The 25,399-nt window shown below is 51.0% G+C and overlaps 1 protein-coding gene across 1 annotated transcript; it reads right to left on the bottom strand.

Annotated features, from left to right (window-relative positions):
* Positions 1–1,456: 1,456 nt before the first annotated feature.
* On the bottom strand, positions 1,457–25,048 carry ARHGEF5 (Rho guanine nucleotide exchange factor 5). Its single transcript, XM_047095264.1, has 19 exons — positions 24,652–25,048; positions 24,086–24,173; positions 23,369–23,498; positions 22,688–22,864; positions 17,888–18,017; positions 14,870–17,851; positions 14,335–14,392; positions 13,840–13,904; positions 13,381–13,634; positions 10,348–10,508; positions 9,692–9,844; positions 9,282–9,411; positions 8,911–8,985; positions 8,377–8,466; positions 7,098–7,255; positions 6,335–6,496; positions 4,734–4,804; positions 2,860–2,964; positions 1,457–2,173 (listed from the first exon to the last, which is right to left on the bottom strand). Exons 1-19 carry the CDS (start codon positions 25,046–25,048, stop codon positions 2,016–2,018), a joined length of 5,544 nt encoding a protein of 1,847 aa, XP_046951220.1. The 3' UTR covers positions 1,457–2,015.
* Between the last annotated feature and the right edge of the window lie 351 nt (positions 25,049–25,399).

Genomic DNA, 25,399 nt, shown 5'->3' with positions numbered 1-25,399 from the left:
TGAGTAGAGATTACTCATATCTAAGTTTTTGTTTGGTTTTTGTTTTTAAAACAAAAGACAGGCAGAAGCCAACTGTCTTTTAATCTCCCAGATTAGGTGAGAATAACCCAATTAAATGAATACATATTAAATATCTAAAGGCAGTTTTAGTCTTACAAATGTCAGCTTCAAAGACACCCAGAAAGCCTTAGCAACTTCAAACAAAGAAGTAGTCATTCAACTAAGAAAATTATTTGCGTGTGTATCATTCAGAAGTTGACATTTTATCTCTTTGGGAAAATAAGGGAGAATTTGCCTAGAAAATATAAAGATTGGGATACGGCTCTGTTTGAGCCACATGGCCAGTAGTCAAATACTGGTTTGAACAAATAATGTGGATTATGTTAATTATTACAGCTATTAAGAAGAACCAATTGCTAATTTACATACAGTATATACATATTAATATATCATATATTAATAATAAAAAGCTGGCTTTATGAAAATAGTGAAAACTTCAATTGAACTTCTCTAAAACCATCCCTATTTTAGATTTTTCAGTCATGTCAACTTCTTTAGGATAAGTGAGTCCCATCTTACTACAGTGATGACTTTTCTAAAAATTAAGCCAGCTAAATTATATTTTAGGATGGGTAGAAAACAGAATGTGTTAACAAACATGAGACTATCATGTTGTATCATCCTTAATTGGGTAGAGGACAAAGTTTACACCATATTCTTACCTTTGCACAAAGCTGCAATGCAATGCTACTCCTGGGCACTCCTAAAGATGAAACAGAGCAGTAGAATGTCCACGGAAGAACTATAATGATCCAGCTTAAAAGGTGACTATGTGAGGGCTCTATATGAAAAATCATACAGTGATGCTCAATCGAGGAAGGCAATCCAGTAGGAGATAGAGAATCCTATATTGCAGAGCTGGATAGGACTTTGAGATTACTTGGCCCAATCCTGCCTTTTACACTTAAGGAAACTGAGACATGGACAGGCTGAACTATGGCAGTACAGCAAGATGGTCTCTTGACTTGGGTTCTCGGACTCTTCCATTATAGCATGCTACTTTTCACAAAGAGGATGAAACAGCTGGGAAGATACCTTCATCATAATTCAAGTCAAAATATAAAATCACGAATGGTCTCAGTAGGATTTCCAAATCCATTCGAACTAACCTATGCTTAACTTATAGGTTCAGTAAAAAAGGTTTGAATGGGGTTTTTACCACTCGTCAATTCCTCTTAATCCCTTGTGCAACCTCTGAGGCTGTAACAAACAGAAAAGCTGCCCAAACTCTTGGGAATCATAAAGCAAGAGTCAGCATCTGCCCTGATCTAGGCACCATCTTGGTCTTTCATGGTACCTAAATCAAATGGCCTAGAATTCTCATGGAATTCCATGTTCCAAACCCCGTTCAGTGCTCAGGAGTCTGAGAAGAAAACACTCAGAGAAGTGCCAAGTTTATTAGCGTGAGAGAGTACAACCCTCACATTGCCACCAACAGACATAGATCCCAGAGATGCATTGCCCTGACCTCACACCAATAATTAGGGAAAATCTCTTGAGTTGGAAGGCACCTTAGAGGTCACTAGCTTGATCCTCTCATCTGATGTGTTAATCCCCCTTAAACATCTCCCTCCAGTGAACTGAGATCAGATTCTGTTTAACTTGTAGCCGCGATGTTAACTTTGGTCAGCCCTGAATCTGTATTCTGGAAACAGAGAATGTTTAAGTACTATATGGTAGTAGAGGTAAAGTTCCTTGGCTTAGGCCCCATTTCTCCCTTTTCTTATGAGAAAAGCTTCTCAGAGTCCAGTGCAAAGTCCTTCAAAATCCCTCCACCAAGCACAAAGCACAAAAACAGGAGGTTTGGGACTAGCAACTGGTAGCTGGGTTTTTGTTCTTGAGTTTTCCGAAGGTCTAGTTCTTGGTCCACAGAAAGCCTCTGTTGCAGGGTTCTGGGGCCAGCCCTTTCCAGGAACATCTTGTCCTTATGCTCAGGGGATTCCTCCCAGAGAAAGCTAGGTCTGCTGTTCCACCAGCTGTAGTTTGGCAGTCTTGACTCGATGAGCTTCCTTCAGGTTCCGGGCTCGGACTTCTGGGTTGGAAATGAACTCCACTTGTTGCACAGGGAACCAGCCTCGCTCCCCATCTGAGAGTCTCATGCCCTCCAGCCAGCCTACGGGCAATGGGTGGGAAGAAGAATTACCCAGGACAGACTCACAATAATTCCCCCAGACTTTTCTGAATGGTAAGGCTGAAATGACTAGGGAGGCCCCAGCATTGGGAAATCCAGTCTCCCAGTATGTTAACCATGCTGCTCTAGGTCTGGCAAGGTCTACAACTGCCTACTCCTGAACTACTCTTACGCATTCAACTATGTTTCCCCCAAAATATATGTTGAAGTTCTAACCCCAGGTGCCTCAGAATGCGACCTTGTTTGTGAACAGGGTTGTTGCAGGTGTAATTAGTAAGGTTAAGATGAGGTCATACTGAGTAAAGTGGGCCATTAATCCCATATAATCAGTACCCTTACAAAAAGACAGAAATTTGGACACACACACACACAGAAGGAAGACAGAGGTAGATATCGGAATTATACTGCCATAAGCCAAGGAATACCTGGAGCCACCAGAAGCTGGAAGAGGCAAGGAAGGATCTTCCCTGAAAGGCTTCAGAGGGAGTACGGCCCTGCCAACACTTTGACCTCGGATTTCTGGCTTCCAGAACCACGAGAGAATAAACTTCTATTGTTTTAAGGCACCGTACTTGTGGTACTTTGTTATGCAGCCCTAGGAAATGAATACATCTACCTATAGTGTCCCACCTCCAACGCCCAGCTTACTCATGGGCTCTCCCTCTTACCATCGCTGCTCTGCTGAGTCACCATTACCACGTCTGCCTTCTCTAGCGCCAACTCGTCATTCTCTCGGGGTTTGTAGGCTCGAAGGCACTGTACTTGCGGGGAGTCTTTGGAAGAGAAGAGGGCGAAGAGGGGTTAGGAAAGGCAAATGACTGGACCAGAAGAGGAATTACAGGGGAAGCATATGAGGACTCAGGATAAAGTCTGGGCTTTAGAAAGTTACAGACAAGTGAGACAGAAGAATCTTTCTCCTCTACCGGGAAACAAAATGGCCAATAAGGAAATGAAAATACTGGAACTGAAATGAGTCAAAAATTCTATTTCTCTGGGGAAGATGCATTGAGAAGTCCACTGTAACAACCTTCAGTGACTCATTACAAATACTCAGATTCTGCTAGAGGCCCACCTTCCCTCTGTAACTTTCCCTGACTCTTCAGTCCACCAAGGATCCTGAACTCCTTTAACACTAATTGTCTAGACCACACCATCTACCTCTTGTCTAATTGCCTTGTGTATGCGTTCTGCCTCTTCAACTAGATTGTAAAATCTGAAGCTGTGACTCATTCTCCATTTTTGTCACAGTACCTACCAGATCGGGCTGGAAGAGCTGCAGCCATGGGGCTCCAGGTACAATCAAAGTAAGGCACTCAATCCCCTCAGCTTTGGTTTCCCCACTTGTAAACAACTGGGTTGATAAAGATGACCCCTTGGGAGATTCTGGATTTTCTGTATTTCTGTGTTTTTGTGAGCCAGAGGAAATTTCCATAGTTTTTAAGATCAAGATAAGAAGCCTCAGAGGTCTTCTGACCCATTAGCCTCCAACCTTACACTCTTTCTCCTTTACCACACTGCACTGGTTCCCTCAGAAAACAAACAGAATGCTGCATTATTGTCTGTATTTCATTTACTTTTCTTTTTAATATTTACTAATTTTTGAGAGAGACAGAGAGAGAGCAGGACAGAAGATCCGAAGTGGGCTCTGTGCCGACAGCAGGGAGCTCGATGCAGGGCTCAGAGTCACAAACTGTAATATCATGACCAGAGCTAAAGTTGGACGCTCAACTGACTGAGCCACCCAGGCGCCCTGATCCATTTTCTAAAGCTTATCTCCAATCTGCCACTCATAAGACCACAGTGAAGGAGGACATCTTGCCTTCATTCCAGCTGGGGGACTGAAGGCCAGCAGATGGGTTCACAGAGTGAATAAGGTAATAGAACTCAGTTTACAACCTGAGTTCTCCTACTTCCTTTTCAGAGGTTCTTTGTATTTGTTTGTTCTTTTGAGTCACCAGTGTTCCTTTGTGTTCAGTTCCTCTCTGGATACCAGTTAGGGAATTCTCACTGAAGGACAACTGTGGGGCTTTAGGAGACCCAGAAATCTACTCTTCACATGAATGCCAGACACATGCATAATGTGCGTGTATGTCTGTGGCTATCTGGAAGCTTGGGCTAAGGGTGGTGAGCTCAGGTCATTCTTCAGGAGAGGGTGTGGTTATGACACATCTACTGGGTTGCTTCCTTCCACAACTCCTACTCCAACCATGCTATTTCTCCCTATTTCCCCAAGACGTTCAGGCAGGTAAAATCTAGGCAGAATAATCGCAGGATAGATTTACAGGGACAAATATTTAAAAAGAGCAAATTATGGCCCAAGGGAGAAGATACACGGCAGAGGAGGTGGTGCCATAGTGGTGAGTAGTCTTAGGTGGATCATCTCAGCTGCTTAAGCTCCAATGGCCAGACTTCCACTCTGAAATTCTGGATAAAAGCAATAAGTGGAAGGTTCTCAGAGTTACCACCCAGCCTCCTAAAGTCCTGCATCCAAAGGTGACTTCTGGCCCTGCCATTTTTCTCTGCCTTTTATACCCTCACTCACCGTAACACTCTAGAAGGTCCAACTCCTCTCTGGGCATGGCCAAGGCTGAGATCCATCGAAGCTTTTCACTTCTGAGAAAACAAAGCAGGGTCAGCTGCTTCAGCTGTAGCTCTGGGGTAGAGGACAAAGGCCAAGGATGGGGTAGGGAAATGACTGTGGGAAAGACTTGGGCAGTTCAAAGCATTGTTTAGTTCAATGACATCAAGCACAAAAGTCAATGGGACTTTGCTTGGTTGGAAATAGAAGATCTCCAACTGTGTGTTAATGTGTTTTGTCACCCTTTATTTTTCTCCTTCTCTTTCCAGGCTTACCCTCTTAATGGCATATCTTTCAAGTGGGGACATAATGTCAGCTGTCAATTAGACACATGAGATTTTCCATTTTGTAATAAGCAAGATGTCCATCTTAGTTTAGATCCCCACTATCACTCTGCAGAATTCTCTACACTCTACTCCCCACCTCCCTTCCTCCAAATACTTCAGAGATGAAAAATATTTTGTAATCACAATTAGATCAGGGAGATATCTGTGCTATTTATTTATTTTTTTTGGTCGTGCAATATAACCCAAGCTGATTTTGTAATCATCTGAAGGATTTTGCATTATCTTAGCCTCTGCTTCCAAAAATGCTGGAGTAATTGAGAGCTGACACTACTTCTATTCCAGAAAGAACTGGAGTACTAAACAAAGAACAGGAGTCTGTAACTGACTACCTGACTGTGGTCACAGTTTGCATACAAACCCCTGTACCAGCCCCTCTATTCCATAAGTGAAGATGGGTAAGGTCGATCCTACCCGGAGATGTCTTCCAAGAGACAAAACGGAAAAGTATCTACAACATAGGGATCGATCCTCAGACCGTTTGGCATCATGTCAAACCTTTAAAGGGAGAGGCTTCTTGTATCTCTTGTAACAGCAGCAACAGCTATGAGCTTATAGTTTGTTCATTGTTTTAGGCACTGTTACTACATTTTATAGGTATTATTTTTAATACTCCCCAAAATGTGTATTATATTATTATAATAATGTAATTATATAATATGATATATTATAAAATATATAACATAATATATAATAATGTATATTATTATTATTATTATTACTAAAAACATGAGCAAATCACAGTTGTCAACACTATGGATTTCTGCTCAACAGAGGCCTGGGTTGGAAAGTGGGAGGGAGGAAAGCTAAAGACACCCCAGTGCTTGTCTTAGTCACAAAGTGTCCACCAGCCTTCGGCACTGAAGAGTTTCTGGCTTATACACATGACTCGTGGACGTCAGTAATTCAATTCTTTAGTTACTCCATACCAGCCCGTCTCTTCTCTGTTGTCTCGCTCACTTTGTCCTTCTTGACTGAAGAGCAGAAAATAGATGCTAAACATCGGCAGCAACTCTGTACCCCTTCCCACCCCGTCTCCTGCAAGTCGTCTATTAGCTCAGAGTTTGGGTTTGGATTTCTCCTCGGATGCTCTCAGTCCGGAATGGGCTAGATCGTGCTGCGGCTGTCCTCTGGACACAGTTTCTGTCTCAGCCCCACTTTCTTCCCAGGCTGTCCTCCCTTCCTCCCTCCCCCCGACTCCTCTGCCCAGCCCCATCTCACTGGGTCTCTGTGCTGAAGAGGAACTCAGTCTGGGTGCCCTGTGCGTTGTGCAGCAGGAAGAGCCGGAAGAGGTTTTTGTGAGGTCCGTGTAGCTTCATTTCACACTTTTCCCCTCGGATGGAGGAGAAGGGAGCATGGTCGAATACCAGGAACCGGCTACCCCTGCAAAATACGAGGCTTTTCAACTTGATTCTACAGTTGTTATGCTTCATCCACCATCATACCTTTGGATTCAAAATCCCTGTCCTTTGTTGCTTGCAAATCCTCATAAAAACCACGAGATGGTGCTACCTTGCTCCCAAGCTGGTGGCTCCAGAGAACCCAGGGTTTGTCACAGAGCTGGGAAACCACATGTCTAGTACAATGAATACTTCACCACTTTAAAGCGTTGAAGAGATCGAATCAATACAAATTTTCTAAAGCCCTTAGGACCAAAGAGTTAGGATCTGGAATTGGCTAAGAACCTCTAGACTAGCAGGCTGAGTCTAGCCCAAACAAGCTAATTTGAGAATGCGAGCAGCTCATTTGCTACATTTTGCTCCATGTCTACAACATAGTTCAGGCCCTGCCACGTGATCTTGTGACATAATTTGGTGGGATCCCCTTTTTTGCTTCGGACCTTTCTTTCTCTTCTCTAGCCCATGACCTGCACTCCATGGGTTGAGCCACTGAGAAGGGCTCCCCCAGGAACACGACCCTTTACTGTCCCTTTTAGTCCTGCCCTCTGGCCCCATCCCCTTTCCCTCCCGTTCTAGTCACTGACTCTCGGGGCCGAGACAGCAACAGACAGTCGTTGAAGAGATGCAAGTGAACTGGACGCGTGTTCAGTTTCCTTCGCGGCCCTGGGGAGAGACTGAACTCGAGGGCCGTCAGCTCTCCACTCTTCACCAGCCAGCGTGACTGCGATATGAGCGGGAATATCTACAGGGAGGGGAGGACAGAAAAGGCAGCGCGTCACAGACAGGGCAAGTGAGAGGCTTCCTTGGTCCCGCCCTCCTCACCATGCCTCTTCCTCGTGGCTTCCGCCACTGACACCCTCTTCCACATCATCCTTCCTGTTCATCACCCATCCACTTAGACTGCTCCTCCCAGAGCCCTCTACCTACCACTGTCTACTGTGTGGCCCCCACGTCCACCCATCAGGCGAACAGAAGGTGCCTACGCTCCAACCCAGGGCAGTGACTACGTGACAAAGCCCAGCCCTAGAAGCCTGAACTGAAGGAGAACTGGATGACCCCAGTCGAGGCATGTGAAGGAACACGGCAGGGAACCGTATGCTGTGTGTCTTAGAAGTTAAAGGATTTGTGCAGTTCTGACATTTGTTCTTTCTCTGATTATAACCAGAGACATAACAGGAGCAGCTGGAGCCATATGTGGGAATAGGGATAAGGAGAAGTAGGTGGGGTCTGCTCGGAGTTGGAAGTTGGGTAAAGACAGGGGTGCTGGAATACAGTTAATACGGGGATACAGGATTCCCCTCTCTTCGAGGGAAATAAGGATGGGACCCGTTCTGAGGTGGAATCTGAATACGGAATGTTTATTTTACATTTGTATTTTGATGGGAGATTTTGGCCCTATATTTGGAATCCATTTCACAACGCGTTGGTTAGATTAGATGAAGACTTGATCAAATATTGGCTGATTTAAGTACCAAATGTCATTGTCATCAAGGCTTACACTGATAGGTTCTCCCTCACCTGTCCCATTCCCAAATGCACATTCTCCCCCTCAGGTAACCCCTGTCCTACCCTTCTCATGTGCCCCTTCCAGCCTATCTCCACGTAGACACAAGCAAATGCACGCACAGATCTGTACCCACAGTAATATGCTACGGTACGCACAGCTCTGTGTCTTTCCCTTTTCAATTAACAATGTACCACAGAGACTGAAGTAGGCATTTGGGTGTCCCAGAAACAGGCCAGAATAGAAGACACACAGCAGTAAGGGCAGAGACCGGGACGGCACGAGCAAGATGGTTCTACGCTAGAGGCTGGCCTGTGGCGGCTTCCCAGGCAGGGTGGGGGTGCAGGGGACCAACTCACTTTGCACTCAAACTCAATCTTCTGGCTCAGGTAGATGAGCTCCTCTGTCCGGCGCATCCTCTGGACATTGTTGTTGCAGTCTCGGATCAGCTGAACCGTGGGTAGGTTGAGGAAAGAGGAAGAGCACTGTGTTAGAGGCTTTGATCTTTGAGTCCTCTGCAAGAAATCTGGAAGTTGGTTGCGACGGCCTCCGTCTTTTCTAGCAGGCTGGAATGGTGTGAGGGCAGCACCAAATGGCAGTTCTAGGCCTCGGGTATATTTTGTATGACCTGACGCCATTCCGGGGCGGAGTGGACGTAAGATTTAACCTGGGGCTGGTGGCAGTGACAGCATGGCCCCTTGGTGTAGAGCATCCTCAGTGTGGGAAGGAGGCTGGGGGGAGGGGGCGGGTGTCTGGAGGTTTGGTGGGTACAGTGAGGTGGCTGAGCGATCCCATGAGCAGGGACCCCTGCTCTCTGGAGTCACGGGCCTGCGCAGAAGAATTCTCTGTGAAGGACAATCCTGGGCGTCTGAGTGGGGGTGGCGGCTGCTTACCTCCTCCAAGGCATGATGTGCCTTGGTGGCTTCTGCTTCCTCTGAAGAGCCAGGCTGTGTTCTCTTCAGAATGTTCTGTAGGACAAACAGTAAGCAGGAGCCAGATGGAAAGAAGGGACGGGAAAACAGGAAGAGAGAATTGTGGGTAAGCTACTGAAGTCTAGGAACGAAATTTTTGCAGCAAATTCACCCTGAGGGAGAACGGTGAGGGCGGTGGGCAGAAGAAGGCTCACGTGGTCCACAGGGTGTGGAAGAGGGGCAGAAGCATGCATGGTCCCGGGCCCTGGGGCTCCCAGAGATCATCTCTTTCGGGTGGAAGGAAGAGGTCTGGGGGACAGGGCGGCGGGGGGGAGGGGGGGGACGTGCTGTACCTGAAGCAGCAGTTTGAGACGGGTGATGCGCTGGAAAGGCAGGATCAGGAAGGACTTGAGGGAAAGGCGCTGGCAGACAGGATCGCTCTCCAGCTTCTCCAGAACCTCCCGGAAGCTGCTGTTGCTGTTCCTGCGTGGGCAGCGAGCCTCCAGTGAGGAGGGCCGTGGGGAGGACTGGGGACACAGCGGAGGCACAGGGAGTAGAGATGCAGTGGAATGTCTATGGTGGGGGCGCCCACATGTGACGGCTGAGGGCGTCTGACCTGGAAGGTGCTTTGGGGTTGGGATCACAGAGCAGGCACAAGAAACATGGGCTCTTGGGATGCTGCTTGGGATTGGGGTCCGGGGGTTTTAGTGCAGCAAGGTCACTGCAGGGCTCGCGTGGGGACTGAATAGGGATCAGGTCTCACAGCAGGACTTGGAAGGTGCGTTCCTGGTAGGTCTGGTTGGTGACGTAAGGCAGGTAGACCCGGCGGAAGTTGGGGGCATGGTTCAGGACCACATCGCACACTTGGAAGGTGAAGATGTTGTTCTCGAAATTCTCCTCCAGGTCTGAAAGGAACCTGTATGGTATTCACACACGTCTCATGAGACTTGGGGGCCTCACGTGAGCAGCTGACGGACCCCTCCTACACCTTGAGTTTGTGACTCCTTCCTTCTGTTAGGCGGTAACTTCTACTGACTGTCCTTAGCTCGGTGCCCCTGCCGTGCTCTAGCGTTCTCTCCAAGGCAATCCCTAGTTTGCCCCGATCTAACCCTCTGCTCCCTATATTCCATTTCTTGTTCTTCTTTTGGTTCTGCTCTGGCTCTCTGATCTTCACCTGTTGCCCATATCCCATCTCCAGTGCATCCCCTCAACCTGGGAAGCATCTCTCATTCCTCTGTTTACCCGTTAACGGATCTACCCACCCACATACCTTCTCCCCTTCTTTGCTCTCCCTATTCCCACAGCGCTGGGAATCATGGAGGGAGAGCAAGGAGAGGGTTTCTGAGAGAAAAGAAAACCCAACTGACAGTTTACAGGCTAAAGACACCGAGGCTGAGTTTGGGACAAGAGGAATCTCACGTGGTGCTGACTTCACGCACGTCCTGTAAACGAGAGAAGAGCCACTGGTATTCTTGGTTGGTAAGGGTGGCCCGCAGTGGGGCGGAAAGCTGGAAATGGTCCACTGCCACATGCAGACTGCGCAGGTATGAGGCCTCTGACACGATCAGCTCGAATTTGGCCTGGAGGGTTGGAGAGGAGATTGATTAAAAATAGTCACCGAGGGGCGCCTGGGTGGCTCGGCCGGATGAGCGTCCGACTTCAGCTCAGGTCATGACCTCACGGTTTGTGGGTTTGAGCCCCACGTCGGGCTCGCTGCTGTCAACACGGAGCCGGCTTCAGATCCTCTGTCCCCTTCTCTCTCTGCCCCTCCCCGGCTCAGGCTTGCTCTTTCTCTCTCTCAAGAATAAATAAACATTAAAATAACATAAAATAACAAACATAAAATAACATAAAATAACATAAAATAACATAAAATAACATAAAATAAAATAAAATCGTTCTGGAGTCCCTGGCATTTGCTAGCCACTGCATAATGTTCGAGGGGCAGAGCAGGGAAGGGGGCAGACCCTCTCTGAGAGCTTGCAGTCACATCAGAGCCTAACCTGGTATCAGGAGGACAGGGACAGAGCATTTGAGGCCGAGGGAAGAATGTGTACAAGCCCCTAAAGGTAGAAGAGAAAAAGATACTTTCAAGAAGCTTAAATAAACTGAGTGATTTGGGGAACTAAGTATTTATACTAAAGGAGTGGCAGGAGCTGGAGCTGGAGAGGTAAATGGGGTGTCGTCTAGAGGATTCCGTAAACAAGGTAAAACGGTTTGGACTTAAGACAACGGGAAGGTTAAAAGAGGCTTTATGTAGGGAAATAACCCGATCAGATTTGGTTTCTGTAAAGGCTATTTCTGAGCACGGCATGGAGAAAAGAGCCGAAGGGGCAGGGGTGTCACGTTAGGAAGCTGTCGTAGTAATTCCGGGTGACAGACGGAAGCCTGAATGGCCACGGGGATGGGAGAGGTAGGCCAGTTTCGTAACTTTTGAGGAGGCAGATTCGGAAGAACTTGGTTCTTTGCTAGAAACGGGGGCTGGAAGAGCAGACGGAGTCACAGCTAATGTGTCAGCTTTGGAGTTTGGTAGCTGAATGAATGGCGGACCGACTCACTCTCTGAGCCACAGGACTTTGAAAGAGGAACAGATTTAGGGGATGAAGGTGATTTGAGGTTTGGGGAAACACGGGCGCAAAGAGGATATTTGAGAACGAGTTGGTGCTGTTGAGGTTTAATGGAGAAGGGCCAGCACGTGAGAACTTGTGTGGACTTTCCAGCAGGGGGCGCAATGGCTCACGGCCCTGTCCTCGCGCTGGGCCACCCCTACTCTTCATCCAAGCATGCAGCTTCGGGGTAGATGCACGAACAGAACAGAAAAGGCAAAGGAGACACACGCACACACCTGGGTAATGACCCTGGTAATGACGGTTGAGTCCTGGTTCCAACATTCAACTGACGACAGGACTTGGAGTGGCTCATTTAACCTCACTGAACCTCAGAGCTTCTTGCCTTTTTGTGTAGGTACAGTGACCCCCATGTCACAAAGATGTTGTGCCAGTCACGAGAAATGGGGTTGGTGCAAGCACTTCGTAGACCCCGGAAGTGCTATTTTATGAAAGGACTATGTGCGTATAAGCACAGAGGCTTCTCTTCTCAGAAACGGAGACCAGGGCTGGCCCAGGAGCCCTGGTGGGCTTCCCAGTATGCTGGAGTTGGTGAGAGAGCCAGGGTTCAAACGCTCTCCTGGTGTTTGGTCCTTAAGTATTGGGCAGATCACTGACTTTCTACATATCCTCTGTATGCTTGACAAGTTGAGGTCAGAACAAGGGCCCCAAGCCTGAGCCTCAAAAAACCTAAACATTTATAGCTGCCTCTGTTTGATTTGCTTATCTCTAAGTCTTTCTGGCCAACATTTTCCTCCTTCCCACCTCCGAGAGAGGGAGAGTCTGGCAGTAATATGTATCAAACTAGGCTCCAGACTTCACACTAAAAGCCAGACAGGGACATTTCATTTAAACCACACGGCCACCCTGAAAGGAAGACATCAGTATCCTCGAGTTTTAGGTGAGGAAACAGATTTAGTGAAGTTATCGAACTTGCAGTCACACAGCTAGTAGTAAATGGTGAAACCAGGATTCACACCCAGGTTGGCCTGACTTGAAATTAAAGTACAATAGAAAACATTTCTTGGGTGACTACTGTGCATTGGGCACTTATCTTTTTTGGTTCTCCCACTGACTATTGGTGACCCAGTTTTACGAATGGCAATACAGAGAGGTAGAAAGAGCAAGTAATCTGGTCAAAGTTAAAGAGCCAGCAAACAGAGAAGCGGGCTCACAACCAGGTCATTTACTCCGGAAGCCAGATACACAAACACGATTCCGTGATGCCTTTCCATGGTGCCATACTGTCTTCCTGGGAAGAAAGGTTCTAACCCTATTTCAGATTGATTATTAAGAGCAGTTCTCCACGTAAAACCTATTAACGGTAATAAACACCGAACAGCCTTGCCACGGGGTCTAAGGACCGAGCTGCGACTGATGGTCACTCCAAAGCCTCTAGGAGACCAGTGGACCACAGGACAGCTACAAAGGACTCAGCAAAAGAGCCACTGCAGGTGCTTTGGTTGAAGAGAAAACCTCCAGTGTCGTGTGGAACCCTGGTTGAAGAGGGAAATTTTAGCCTAGACTGAAGCAGCAGAGAAGGGATTAATTCCACACTCCTCCCAACAAATTCAGAGGCACAGTCACTTCCTACGAGCCCAAAGAGTGACAGGTGGGAGGAAGTGGCCCGTGCCGAGGGCAAGCGGGGAGGGGGGCCAGCGGGAAGGTTCAGAAAGCAGTTCAGACGCATCAGAGTGGAGAGGAGCGGAGAGGAGCGATAGCCGTGGTGCAGGGGCACATGGTGGGTTTGTGATGGGGACAGCCTGCTCTTGCTGCCGGTGGCGGTAGCGAGCAGGAAATGAGAGCCTTTGCTTTCCCTCCAGTCCGCCCCTGCCCTGCCCGGTACCTCCTGCAGTTTTTGGTCTTCGTGGGTCATGGAGAGCAGCACGGTGCTATTGCGCACCACCGGGATCTCCTGCCAGAGGGAGCCGCTGGAGGCCACGGACAGGCGCTGCAGGTAAGACTCCGAGGAGACCAGGGCCCTCCGGGGCTGCCGGGGGGAGGCGGGCCCGGGCGCCTCTCCCAGGCTGTCCAGCCGCTGCTGGCTCTGAATCTCCTTGTTCAGAACCACATCGCTGTACTCCTGGTAAAGCAGATGGGCTGCAGGGGCGAGGCAGCACGGCAGAGGGAGAGAACGAGAGAGACGGGGATGCTGAGGCACAGAGACAGAAGCCGTCAAACTGCTTCTGGCTCTCCTGGCAATCCTCTCTCCCCGCAGACATCACCACCCCGCAGTGGGGAGCCACGAGCGCCGGTGCTGGGCAGCAAGCCACGCGGGTCTACGGTTTTGTTTCAAGGTACTCACAGGAGTTGACGAGCTTCGAGCAGCGTCTTGAAAAGCCTGCCAACACCTCCTTTGGTTTCTTCTCCCTGTGGAGGCAAGAAGGGCTCTGGGGTGCTTGCTGGCCACTGAGGCAGAGAAGCCCCAGGTGACTATAGATGAGGTAGTCTCTGATTTCTGGGATGTGTGCTGGGGTGTCAGGGCTGAATCCCCTGAAGAGGCAAGTTGTGGCCCGACCCATTTTTAGGCAGTTCAGAGCTTTTCTGGAAGACATACTGAACTTTCACGGGGCGGTTAGTTCATGGCTAACGGGCCTACCTAGGAGGATGGGAGATTCAGACCCAGCTGACGGAACCAGGAAGATAAAAGATGCCCTTGCTCTGGAATCCTGGTCTATGTCTCTTCCCCTCCCCATCTCTGGAAGAGACAGGGTCCCAGAACCCCTGGCAACTAATGGAAATCTCGGTATCCTCAGAAAAGACAGTACAAGTGTGTCTATTAGGAGAAAACATGACTCACCGAAAAACGATGGTGTCTGAAGAGCCAGCGGATTTTTCTACGGCTGGACCTTTCGTCTCTGAAAATGGAAATGGTGAAGTAACGGGGTTTTAGAGGCACACTCTGACGGCCAAAGCAGGAAAGACCTAAAGTGGGAGATGTAGGCATCTGGGGGGATATGAGGGTTCAGCTGGGAGGACAGTGCCCAAGCAGAAAGCACGCGAGGACACTATTGCCAGGTAATGTCCTTGCCCCTGGCGTCAGAAGACAAGAAGAGGAAGTTTTCTCTACTACTAGGAGGACACCGAGCCGAAGAGTTGGGAAAAACAAACACAATAAAAGAACACCATGGCGGGTGACAGGGGTAGAGGGGAAGGAGAAGGCAGAGGGCTCCGGTGAGCACCACAACACTCTGAGTTCAGGTAGGGTATGTGGATGAGTGAAGCCAGCAGAGGGAAGAGCAGAAGCCCTGGGGACAGAAGATGAGTGAGGTGGAAAGAGCTGGAGAAAGCGTGGTCCGACACGAGTGTCCCCATGATCCCTGCTCCTTGCTCACCTGAAGAGCCCTCAGGCAAGATAGAAGGCCTGCGCAGGCCTTGCCGATTCCAGCCCTTGTGCTTACTGGACCCCTCGCCAGGGTCTGCAACCTGCCCGCTGCCGCCCTCCGGGGGTCTCCCTGGGTCTCGCCTGTGGGGCCAGCTGGATGCCTTCTCCAGGTGGGGATGGCTGAGTTTGTCTGACTGCCTTGCTTGGCCTCGATCCAACCTCCTCAGGCCATTGGCTCCTCCCTGAGGGGCTGTTCTTCTCGAAGATCCTCTAGCAGGGGCCTCAGACTCTTCTGAGGGTCCTGGTTCAGAGGCAGGTCCCTGGAGCTCCAGATTCCAGGGCGTGGTTGGGGAAGAGGGACTCAGAAGCGTTGCCATGTTGCTGAAAGCCATGCCGGGGGACACTTCGCTCTTATTCCTGCTGGTAGAAGCCAAAGAGTCTGTCGACCGACCCATAGCTGGGGGCCAGGAGGTACGTCCAACCGAATGGGGAGTGGAGACTGTCCACTCTTGACAAACAGGCCTTGGCTTGCCCTGACCCCCTGAATTCATGAGTCCTCCCTGAGTGCTCCTGCTCCTCCCCCTGGACTTTGGGGGTAATGGGGGTGGTTCAGTGGGGGGATCCATAATAGGGACAGGGGGTAGAGGCCTGTAGATCCTTGCACTACTAAAAGAAACAGGATGGTGGGACTGGGACAAATCAGGGGTTGGGGGTAATGGCTTGTTGTATCTCAGTTTGCGGGAGAACGAGGTCTGAGGAGGGTGGGGCGTGTCTGGGATAGAGGGCAGAGGTCGGTGCTGCCTTGCCACAAGGGGGTCAGGAACTGGGGGAAGTGGGCCTTTGGGGGGGGCATGTAGCCCCAAACCTGGGGCCAATGGAAGAGGATGGGCACACCGCTTCAGTGTGGAAACCCCTGCATGGAGATGGCTGTCTCTTTCCACCATGGAGGGTTGGACATGCCTCTTCTCTGGGGTAGGAGGGGGCAGAGGTTCATGGATCCTCGTATCTACAGAGACAAGGGGTGGGGAAGAGCCATAGGCAGGAGGCCCTGGGGAAAAGGCTGAAGTGTGTGGGGAGCCCCACGGCCGGCTGCTGTGGGGACTGCTGGACATTTCTGGATTTGAAGTGAATTCTTGAGAGTCTTGCCCCAGAGTGGATAATGAACTAGGGGATTCTGGAACGATCCTGTGGTCCCTACCACCTTTCCTATCCCTTCTTGGAATCACAGAGCCAGAGACGGCAGGTTTGGGGGGCCTCTGGGGCAACTCTGAATGGGAGAAGGAAAGTGATATTCCCAGCAGGTCCGGAGTCGGCTCTGTCCTATGAGAGCCCGGGAAGGAGTTGCTCCTCAGGTGCTGGACAGCCCCTGTAGGGTGGCTGGGGGGGCTCTGAGGGCTGGTCCAACTGGAGCTGGTGGAGATTTCCACGGCGGCCTCTGCAGAGGGGAAGCCATGGAGGGCAGCAGCGGGAGTCTCCAAAGCCCTGTTGGTCCAAACAGATGCTCTGGAGGTTTCTAGAGAATGTGCAGCAAGAGACGGCTCCCTCCTGGGAGAGGCAAGTGGGGAGCTGGCAGATGATGATGTAGTTGCGCTGGGGGAAACTTCAGCAGGACTGGAAGGGGCGGAGTCTGGTGTCCTTGGAGGAGTCCCGGATGTACTGGCAGAGGCCATCTCAGTCCCCACGCCGAACACCGTCCCCTTCCCAGGCTCAGATCCCTCCTGCTGGCTATCCTGAGCTGCTTCTTGGTCAGGTGACTCCCCAGCAGGAAAAGAGCCAGGTAAAGAAACGGGCTGGCAGGACCATCCTCCTGGCTCCAGTGTAGGACCCAGAGCTGTAGGGGATAGTTCCTCAGCCCGAGGCTCCTTCTGAGTCCCAGGAGTACTGGTCATGGGGTAACAGGCGTCTAGAAATAAGTCACAGGGAGAAGAGACCTCAGGGGCTACCACAGCCAGTGTGGAAACACCATCATGGGCCTCCCCTTCTCTGGTACTCTCTTGTCTGCCCTCTCCCCACAGCGGGTCCCCAACCCAACTCCCTGGTTCCTCCTCACTTGACTCCACCTCCTCTACCTGCCCCTCCCCCGGCATCACTTGCCCCTGCAGACCTTGACCTTCTTGCCTTCCAGTTACTCTCCCTGATTTCCCCACCAGGCTTTGATTCTCCTCATACGGGGCGTCCACGCTCCCCTCTTCTGTCCCCCCTAATGCCCTCCTCCCCTCCTCTCCCTGCTGTAGACCTCGCTGGCCCCGAGGCTTCCTCTCCTCCTCACCATAGCGCAGACCTTCCAATTCCCCACAAAGCCTCGTTCTTTCTCTCTGTTTTGCGAGCATCACATCACCTGGTGTCTGTTCCTGGCTTTGCCCGTGTTCTCCCTCCGTCCCCTTCTCCGGCTCTGCCAGTTGCTCCTGCTCCCCTACATGCCCACCCTCCCTGACAGTTCCTCCGTCCTGGAACCCCACTTCCGCTAGCCCCTGCTCCTCCAGCCCCTCGAGTGCCCCTCTCCCTTGACCTTCTTGCGCCCCCAGAGACCGCAGCTCTTCCCCCTGCCTGACGGAGCCCCGTGGCTGGTTGGTTTCTGACAGATGCTCTTCCCGGGCAGGTCCAAATCTGGGCCGAGCAGAGGTGTCTGGAAAAGTCTCCCCCTTCTCTTCTGCACGTTCCGTTCCCCAAATCAAAGAAGTGAGTTCTGGTCTAAATTCCATCTCCACGCGGCCACCCAGCTCACTGGATACCGGGACCATGTCCGGGTGTTCATCCTGGGCAGGACAGGCCCCGGGCTCTGCGGGAGCCCGTGTCCTTGCCCGTCCGTCCTCCGGGCTCTGAGGCGCCACCTCCGGATGCTCTGGAGTGCCCCAGGTCTCACCCGCAGCGTCCTCCTGGTTGGTCTCCGCACCTGCAGAGGCTTCCTTGGGGAACGAGGTCATGCTCTCAGCTGCACAGCTGTCCACATCCCTTAGGTCTCTCTGCTGCGTCTCCGAGAGTCTGCGTCGCTCTGCCCAGGTACAGGATGGCACCTAGCCTTCTCGACCTTCGGGCCCCCGGGCGGCGGTCTGACTGCTCCCCCTGAGGGCTTCAGGGGTAACACCGAGCTCTGCTATGGCAGGGATGGGGGTCGAGGCCCTGAGTGGGGGCTCCTCAGCCCGCATCAGGGCGAAGCCCTAGAGAGGAACAAAACACAAAGTGTCCATCACCCTTTCTGCTTCTACCTATCAAAGGAACACAGCAGAAAGGACGAGAGCGGGGGATTTCTTTGGTTCCACTTAGAGTCATTCTTTGAGACAAAAGATACTCAACAAAGTAAGCAAAAGCCTCTATAAAATGTATGTAGGCTTATTTATTTACCCATCTAATAAATATTTACCAATATTTAAGTGTGGGGCATTCAGTGGACAGGACAGAGAAAGACTGTGTCCTCATGGAGGCTTGTGGAGGAGACAGATAATAAATGATTCAATTGGAGGGTGAGACCGTTGTCAAAGAGCACCAAGGACTCCCAGGGGTCATTACTCTCTAGATTGCATTAGGTCATACTGTCTCTCCCGGTCTACTCTCTGGACACCAAGCGTGACTCAGTCCCCTATAACTCCCAGACACTGTGAGTGACACACCCTAGATCTAACAGCCCAGAGAAGCAGAGTCTGAAGGCGGAATCTTCCTCCAAAGCTGCTGATTGGATTAAAATAGGTCCGGCCATTGTAGCAAGTGAATCCGAGGTACTGAGGCGTAGTGTTGTCTCCCTATGTACAGTCTGGATTTTACTCATCTTATTTTCTTCTAGAGTGTCTAGCAGGGCCTTATAACTCATTATTAACTTTGTATGCAATTTTAGAAGCAGCTGTTGTAAAGCGGAATGATAACTAGACTCAGTAGGTTAGAACCAGAGCAGACATGGTGCTTGCCCCTTTCTGCCAGGTCCAGGACACCTGCTGGGTGGGTACCCGCTACTCTCTTACACCCCCGCTGCTTTCAACAACCTTATGAACTCCTCCCATCACTTCTCAGAAGATCGACCTTCCCACCTGTCTTCTCACTTCCAAAAGAATACCACATCCCCCACCTTGCAAAGAATTTAGAAACCAATGGAGAGAGGAGCGGCTTCAACTCCTCGTGATTCAGAGCGCTCTGCGTTTGGCTCTTTCCACTCTTCCTGCTCTAAAAGCACAAGAGGCGTCCCTGCCCCGAGGCGCCGTGTTCTTTAGCCCGGCTTCTTGTGGCATGGATTTTCTCTTCTTCTCACCCCTCGCCCCCTCTCTGTCAGAGCCATCCCACAACTGAAGCATGGCCCTGGCTTTCTCATCTAAACTGTAAAAGAATTGTTCATGCGTGTGGTCCTCACCTCCTCACCTCTCCGCCTGCCTCTATCCATGCCTCACTGGTACCGCTCTACCCACCGCCCCCACAATCGCCAATGTCGTGGCTCTTGTCGGTACTGGATACTCCTAACATTAGCACTCTTTCTTGTCATTTGCGAGACTACATACTCCTGGTTTAACCCTGGAAGATCTCCCAGTCCTCTGACCAGGTCACTGTGCCCCTCTGTCTACCACTTACCAGAGATCGTTCACGTCACTTCTCCTCTGTAGCATTTGTACGGTTACCATTCTGTGTGCATCTTGATTTACCATCTATCCCAAATAACAGGGGGTAAGCTTCACAAGATCAAGAGCTACATCCGTCTCGCTCAACTGTCTCCACCTAGCACAATACCCGGCCCACATTAAGTGCTCAGTAAATGGTTTTCAATCACAGAACAAAATTCTTGTTTCCCTCCTGGCCCCACCTGCCCCATATCGCACACGTTGCCAAGTCCTGTGGAGCCCACCTCCTATGCACCTCACGTCTGTGCACATCTCTCCATCCGCACTGCTAGCCCCTGGTGCGCTCTCCTGTCCTCTGTTACCAGGCCACCTGGGGTACAGCTTGGCCACCAGCCTCCACAGAGCTTCTCCTGCCCTGTTTAAAAAAAAAAAATTTTTTTTAAGGTTTATTCATTTTTCAGAGACAGAGAGACAGAGTGCGAGCGGGGAAGGGGCAGAGAGAGAGAGAGAGACACAGAATCTGAAACAGGCTCCAGGCTCTGAGCTGTCCGCACAGAGCCCATCGCGGGGCCCGAACTCACGGACGGCAAGATGGCGAGATTGTAACCTGAGCTGAAGTCAGATGCTTAACCAACTGAGTCACCCAGGCGCCCCTCCTGCCCTATTCCCAAGGCATTCTCTGCTCTGCATGGGAGTGATCCTGAAAAGCCCCATTTGTAGTTTAAATTCTCCAGTGGCCTCCGACCGCCAATGGGATGAAACCCAAACATTTAGCCTGGATTATATGCCCTCCACGCCTGGCCTCTGCCTTACTGCCCTCTGCCCCCGAACCCCCTACTCCCATGCTGTGGGCCTCTGCTGCTCCTGTGCCCGGCATCCTCTTCTGCCCCAGTGAACCCTTTATTTCTCTCACACTCACTGCACTTGTAATTACCAAGTTCATGTCTATTTTCCGGGCTAGAGAATGAACTTCATCAGGGCTCAAACACTGCCATGTTAGCTGCTCAGTCTCTTTGCCTGCAGCTTCCTTTGCTCGCCACAAAGATTTATTGCATGGGTGAAGAGAGGAAGAAAACAGAGTCAAAAGAACGTCGCTCGATTTTTAGTTCGGTCTTTTACATATCTTGCTAGTTCTGCTCGTTGTAATTTCAGACAGTTGTAGGAATCCTGCAATTTATTGGAACGGCCATTTTCTTATCTTTAAAAAGGGTTTAAATTCTTTCTTTGCAAGGAGTTCTAATGAAGATCAAATAACATGAAAACGTACAGTGTCAACTTCAAGGGTCACAGAAGCGTTAGGGATTGTAATTACTGCTGAGCAAAGAGAAAGAAGAAAAGAGAAATGTAGGATTCATGAGCTGGAAGGATTTTTAGGGACATACAAGAGACGCTTGTAGATGAGGAAAGTGAAGGTCACATAACCTAGGCACTTGTTCAGACTTCTTAAGCAAATGGTACAGGTGAACTCAAACCAAGGTCTCCCAACGCAAGTCTGTGAGAAGCAGCCCCAAGTCCTTCTGGAAGAAGCTGGCAGGTGGCTGGCCTAGAGAAGGTCCCAGGGGCCTACAGAACCCACAGCTGCCCCCGGACCCGCACATTTCCTATCTTCTCTAGGCTTAACGTGGGAGCCCAGCACCCAAAACGTCTGCTGTCCTGCTGAGATACTACACACACATATACACGCTGGCACAGGCACCCATCCACATGTGCACACAGGCCATAAGCCGGCCTTGCAGTTTCTACGCAATAGAGCCTGATATAACCAAACAGACAGGTCCCCAGCCACCCCGCAGATGTAGTGTGTGACAGGTTCCTGGCCACCCCATAGACACAGATCCCATCTGTATGGGGCACAGAGCCACGTCTAACATAAGCATACTTGCGTAGAAGAATTTTTATGTCCTTTTCCAGTTCACTGACACGGTGCGTGATTTGCTCCCTATTTCTAGACCTAAGTACAAAATACTATAATCACTATGGATGATACTGTGACGTGACCCTATTCTCTCAACCACACATTAAATAACTGTAGTTGCTCGCCGTAAACACTTTGTGAAACTTGGCTCCTACAGGCCTAAGAAGACTGTGTAAGCCCTAAGTCTTCTGTCACCCACATCTGTATTGTCCTGGCCCTGTCCCCACACACACTCTCATGTCCTCAGGATGGACGGCCTCTACACACACCTGTGTCTTCCTGCTCTGTTCAGGCTGCATCTCTCTGTACCCTGTGCCGCACAGACCTCTTCAGTTCAAGTTACACGATGCGTGTCCGTCTCCTACAAGCCCACTGGCACTATTCCTGACACTGCCTCTATCCACTAGGAAATAACGGCAGTCACCGGATCAGCCGCCATTTATCACAGAGGAAAAACATACCCTGTGTCCCCTATACCTGATCCTGTCCTAGCAATGCTATTGCAATCAGGCACCACCAAGGACGACGTAAGAAAGCTAAAGGAAATCTGCAAGCCATGGTTCCACTCGCATAAAGGCATCAGGAGAGAGGCTTTTTGGATTGCCCGTTATGTTAGTTACCTCCTCATCTCCACTGGGGGGAAGGGGGTGAATAACCACCAATTATCAGAAAACAGGTAAACTGTGGCATCATGGTAAACTGGTCTTCCTCTAGACCAGAGACATTTTGCATCTGCTGACCCCATCCACATGTAACTTCTGGCAAGACAAAGCCCTAAGTCGCTCTATTAATAAATACAGCGACAGAGCTCAGTGTCTCCTTTGGAGCCCCCCAACACCTTAGGTCTTGTCCATTTCTAGTCACCAGACAGGGAATTGTATTTCACAGATTATCCCCTCCTCCCTATCATACTGCTTGTTCTTTGAACCGATGTTGAGTGTCATGTGTATTTTTCAGGACCAGGCTTCCCAGATTTTGTACTGTCAGATTCAAGTATTCTAGAATCTGACTTACACCAAACATCACTGCAATACTCTTGAGATTACAACACTACTGAATTTACACGATATCGTCTATACTCTGGCTCACCTTAGGAAAATACCGCACATATCAAAACGTTCTCATTTTGATTTAGAAAATAAGACCACCATACAGATATGTGCCTTTACTCACTCTTTGATAATATTGCCTGCAGTGTTACAAAGACACTAAAATAAGAGAGCTTTCTGGACCACTAGCTTGCCAACACCTGTGTTGTATCCATTTGAGGAAAGCCCCACCATCCCGATGAAAAGTGTAATAAACATCTCTTATGTGTTCCCTGATGCTTGAAAACACCACATCATCCACTGTCTTGTAGACCACACGGGCTTACCTGGAACATCATTAGTGGCAAATGACATATACCCCACAAATCCATCCACAGCCCTGGTGCCATCCACATAGATAACATGAGTGTGAGCGCCCTCTGTGTGTCCTTAACACAGACCCTGAGGGGGACCTTGTTCTGGTCCACCTTGCAGACGCTATAAATGACCAGCTCCTGTTCACTCTATACACACAGTGACACAGTGACTCATCCCTGTCTACAGCTGAAGCTGCAAGTCACTTGTTTTGAGTCTACACCGCTGACACTTCAGCAACACTGTTCCTGTTCGACCCATGATCCTGTGAGTGACCCCATTCTTGTCCACACCGCATTGTGACCAACCATTCCACACACCACAAATGACACGTTCCTGTCTATCCTACAGACACCATGCTTCATGTGGCCACAGACAACCTCAGACAGACTGTTACGGGAAGCCATACACTCTGGGGACCCCTAATATATGAGGACCCCTGACTATATTTAGAATTACTGTACTCTTTTAAGAGTACATACCTGCCTACCTCCCGGCCTCTCTCCTCCCCGCTAGGGTAACAACATGCAATCCTCCTGCTAAAGAGACTCTCTTAGAACTGATATCCCCATCCTTCCTCCTCCCCAGCCCCCAAGAACCCCCTCACTAGGCAGGTCTTCGGTTTTGTTAACCCAGGTTGGTTAACAAATGACCTCCGCTTTGCTGGGGCCCGGGGCCAGGAGCTCCCTCACGCTCCATGTGTAGGTAAAACAGTAAGTCTGAGAAAGAGGCCACATGCGGAGCTGTGTAGCTAGGAGCTGGGACTTCCGCAGGGGGCCAAGGCTGCAAGACCAGGAACGCAAGTCGGGGAGCAAAGGAGGGAAGAAACTGGAAAGGAAAGTCACCCTCTCTCCCTGGTCTGACACACCCTTCCCCCTCCATCTGACAAGAGCCCTGGCCAGAGTTCACTTCTAGGTGGATGGGAAGGCAAATCTGTCTCGGGAATCCAAGATCCAGGAAGGGGAGAGGGCCTGAGATCTGAAACCCCAGGGACATCCGGATTAGCTTTCCTAGGGCAGTCCTGCTGAAAGGCAACCATAAATGATGCTCAGAACTAGCGTTGATCCAGCACCCCCACCGCAACCCCATCTCACCTCCCCAGCTGCAGAATGCAAAGTCACCATCGACAGAAGCTTTGGAAGTACTTCGAATATATGGGGGAATAGGGTGGGGGCAGGGCAGGAGTCCTTTTTACACGTTCAGGCGCTTCGTGGGGCAGAGGAGAGGCGTGTACTTAGACGTACACAGCATGCGAATCCAGAGCAAGATAAATGAAGGAAGGCCCAGGCCCGGGGAAGAAAAAGGAGACGACAAAAAACACCTCTAGTTAGGGGACAAGGACCACAAAGGGAACCTCAGTTATTTCTTACTCCCGGGGGTTAGGTTTCCCCAGGGCCGAGACCCTGAAGGCAGAGGCCCGATTCTTGGCCCGGGAAACATCTGGGGTCCGGGTGCCCACTTCCAAGGCGGGGACCAGGCCGGAAGCAAATTTTTCAGGCAAGAGCCTTCCCTCTAGCTTCCTTCCTCTTCGGACCAGGGTACTCGGTCACACACCCCGAACTCTGCCTAGCTGCCCTGCCCCCCATTTCCGGAGCCCGTGCCCGGGGACCCAGCTGGGGCTGGCCCGGGGTGGGGGGTGGGGGGGTGAAGGCCTAGACTCCCCGTCCTTCCCGGGCCGTCCCTCACCTCCGCCGGGGCTCTACAGCCGCCCCGCCCGGGGCCCCCGAGCGGCGAGGGAGGAGGGCACCCACCTGGGCAGTGTCACATGCCGTCTCGGCCCGAGAGTCCCCTCCGGGTCCCAGGCGCCGGCCGGCCGTCCCCGACGCAGGCCCGGCCGCCCCAGCCGCCCCACCCGCGGCCCGCCCCTCCCCGCCCGGACGGGAGGGAGGGATCTGGCTCTCCTAGGAAGTTTCAGGTGTGGAAACCGCGGACACACCTTCCTGGGGGAGGGGCAGGGCCCGGCCGCGCCGGGGCCTCATTGGTGCGAAGCAGGCTCCCGCGTCAGAGCTGGGAAGTGGCGGGCGGGCCCGCAGGGGAGCCCGGGGCGCGGGGCGCGGGCGGCGGGGCGCGCGGGGGGCCCCGCGGAGGGCGGAGGGGGGGGCTCTCGGGGGTCGCGTGGGTCCCCGCGGCGTGCCCGGCTGTTTCTCCTCCCGTGTTTTCTCCGGGTCGCCGCCTGAGCCTGCCTCCGGACCCCCCGCGATCTGCCGCTTTCTGCGGGTGCTTCTCTTTTGGCCGATCTGTGCCCGCGGAGGTCTGAGTCGGTGTGCGCTTTGGGGCGCTTGGCTCGGGGCCTCCGTGTTCGTTTCCCTCCCTTGACGTCCACCTGTCTCCATCTTTTAGGGCCCAGAAGCATGCATCTCTAAAACAGCACGGCCAAGCCTCTCCTCTCTGTATTACCTGTTTGCTTCTGTCGTTTTTAAGGTTCGGTTCAGTTTGATGATGTGCCTTACCACATGCGTTCCTTCTGCAGTCTTCCCGGGACATGTGTGTGTTTGTGTGTTTGTGCCTATGTCTCAGGCCTGTGTGTTTTCTCATGCTTGTACTATTGATTTTTTTTTTTTTTCCAGATTCTTCCAGGGAAACCTCTGTTCTGTTGGTCTCGGAGGCCACGCTTGGGGGTGGGGGTGTCTATCCTTCTACCTCTCCATAGACTTCACCGAATGCCACAATGTTCTAAGGGGGCA

The sequence above is a fragment of the Lynx rufus genome, unplaced genomic scaffold (assembly GCF_022079265.1).
Source record: "Lynx rufus isolate CCGP_SWC_20201006 ecotype Redwood Valley unplaced genomic scaffold, mLynRuf1.p SCAF_4, whole genome shotgun sequence".
Classification (NCBI taxonomy): Eukaryota; Metazoa; Chordata; class Mammalia; order Carnivora; family Felidae; genus Lynx; species Lynx rufus.
Note: the sequence above shows the minus strand (reverse complement) of the source record. Positions and strands in the feature narration are given on the sequence as shown.

What these genes read in the sequence shown, in the direction of transcription:
- ARHGEF5 (XM_047095264.1), bottom strand. Translation starts at nt 25,048, where the DNA reads ATGGAGACAGGTGGACGTCAAGGGAGGGAAACGAACACGGAGGCCCCG. An exon ending in GGGAAACCTAACCCCCGGGA is followed by an intron (nt 23,499 to 24,085) that starts GTAAGAAATAAC and finishes CTGGTCTTGCAG; the next exon opens with CCTTGGCCCCCTGCGGAAGT. An exon ending in TGCCACTAATGATGTTCCAG is followed by an intron (nt 18,018 to 22,687) that starts GTAAGCCCGTGT and finishes GTTCCTCTCTAG; the next exon opens with GGCTTCGCCCTGATGCGGGC.